Source organism: Penaeus monodon, chromosome 22 (assembly GCF_015228065.2).
Source record: "Penaeus monodon isolate SGIC_2016 chromosome 22, NSTDA_Pmon_1, whole genome shotgun sequence".
NCBI lineage: Eukaryota > Metazoa > Arthropoda > Malacostraca > Decapoda > Penaeidae > Penaeus > Penaeus monodon.
In genome coordinates this window covers 8,025,527-8,027,339 of record NC_051407.1, presented here as the reverse complement: position 1 = coordinate 8,027,339, position 1,813 = coordinate 8,025,527, and the positions used below count along the sequence as shown (strand labels likewise).

The 1,813-nt window shown below is 49.1% G+C and overlaps 1 protein-coding gene across 1 annotated transcript; it reads left to right on the top strand.

The window, feature by feature from the left end:
* The first annotated feature begins 182 nt into the window (after positions 1-182).
* Positions 183-1,795, top strand: LOC119587543 (glycine-rich cell wall structural protein 1-like). Its single transcript, XM_037936266.1, has 2 exons — positions 183-194; positions 431-1,795. The coding sequence occupies exons 1-2, from the start codon at positions 183-185 to the stop codon at positions 1,634-1,636; spliced, it is 1,218 nt and encodes a 405-aa protein (XP_037792194.1). The 3' UTR covers positions 1,637-1,795.
* The last annotated feature ends 18 nt before the right edge of the window (positions 1,796-1,813 follow it).

The window sequence follows — 1,813 nt, the reverse complement described above, 5'->3', positions numbered from 1 at the left end:
TTAACTTTTACTTTCTTCTAGGTGAACTTTCTTTCGTGCCCAACACTTCGTTTTTTTCTGCTTCCAGAGACCAATCAGCTTGCAGGTCCTGAGAGTTTCCCTTAGGAAAGGAAAAGTGGGCGGTGCTGTGTAAGACGCTGTATATAAGATGGTAATATCAGGGAGAGAATAGTGCTTTCACAATGAAGCTATTGGTGAGTGGTTCCTGAGCCCCAAGCTTTCCGTTTGGATGTTATATGAAGTTGAAAACAAGCATATTTTGCATTGTGGAAGTGGATACCCGGAATAAAGATTTTTTCGAGTGAGGGATGCTTTTGATGAATTCATTATCGATCTCCATAACTTATTCGCCTTCACTCATAGTACCCATAAAGGTTTATTAGGTGCTTAAAAACTGTTACACTAGATAATACTGGTTTCCTTTTTTCAGGTCACGATATCGTTGCTCGCTGCTGTATGTACTGCTGTGCCTGATGGATATAGAGCTCCCGGATCCTCTACTGCAGGATTTTCTAGCGGAGGAGGACTTTCTGGTGGAGGAGGATTCTCTGGCGGGGCTGGATTCTCTGGTGGAGGTGGATTCTCTGGTGGAAGTGTAATTTCTGCTGGGGGAAGTGGATTCTCTAGTGGAGGAGTAATCTCTGGTGGAGGAGGAGGATTTTCTAGTGGAGGAGGTTTCTCAGGTGGGGGAGGATTTTCTGGTGGAGGAGGTGGAGGATTATCAGGTGGAAGAGGATTTTCCAGTGGAGGATTCTCAAGTGGAGGAGGATTTTCCAGTGGAGGATTTTCTAGCGGTGGTGGATTCTCTGGCGGAGGTGGATTCGGAAGTGGAGGAGGATTTTCTAGCGGTGGAGGATTCTCTGGTGGAGGTGGATTCGCACGTGGAGGAGGATTTTCTAGTGGCGGCGGATCGGGCAGAGGATGTGGTCCTGGAACGGTCCTACATGTGGACGGGTCCTGTGTGTCCCCAATAGTATCAAGAAAAGTGTACGTCTACGACGCCCCTGCACAACCGTCCATTCCAAGTGGTCCACCACCAAGGATTCCACCGCCGAGGGTTGATCACAATATCCTGTTTGTTCGTATTCCGGAGGGAGGCGCAGGACCTGAGCCGATTGTTATCCCACCACCGAGGCAAGAGAATATCGTGTACGTCCTTAATAAGGCCAGTGGAGCAGGAGGACAACAAGTCATCGAAGTACCAGCTCCTCCTGCTTCTAGTCCAGAAGTGTTCTTCGTCAACTATGCAGAAGGAGAAAACCCTCAACTCCCTATCGGTGTGGACCTCCAGACAGCCCTCCAAGCAGCTTCCAGTGGAGGAGGACAAGTCATCGGTGGCGCCGGAGGTGGTGGTTCAGGAGGGGGTGGCTTTGGAGGCGCAGGAGGACTGGGTGGCGGAGGAGGATTGGGAGGTGGTTTTGGCGGTAGTGGAGGATTGGTAGGTGGCTTTGGGGGCAGTGGAGCAGCCGGAGGTGGATTTGTTGGAAGTTCGGGAGGCGGAGGATTTGGCGGTGGGGTAGGACAAGCAGGAGGAGGATTCGTGGGTGGCTTTGGAGACAGCGGAGAAATTGGAATCAGCGTTGGCTCCGGTGGTGGTCACGTTAGTGCACCATCAAACACATATGGAGCTCCTTAAGGCAATTGCCAGTGGAGAGGTGGCCAAGGATATTTTAATCGTGCATGGGTGATCATGTTTCCATTTAAATGAAACTAGTGTTCAGAAATGGCACTTATATTTTTTGTTGATATTGTTGTTGTTACATCTGCTAATTATATTAATAAATTGAAGTTAATATTTGTCCCTCAACTTTCC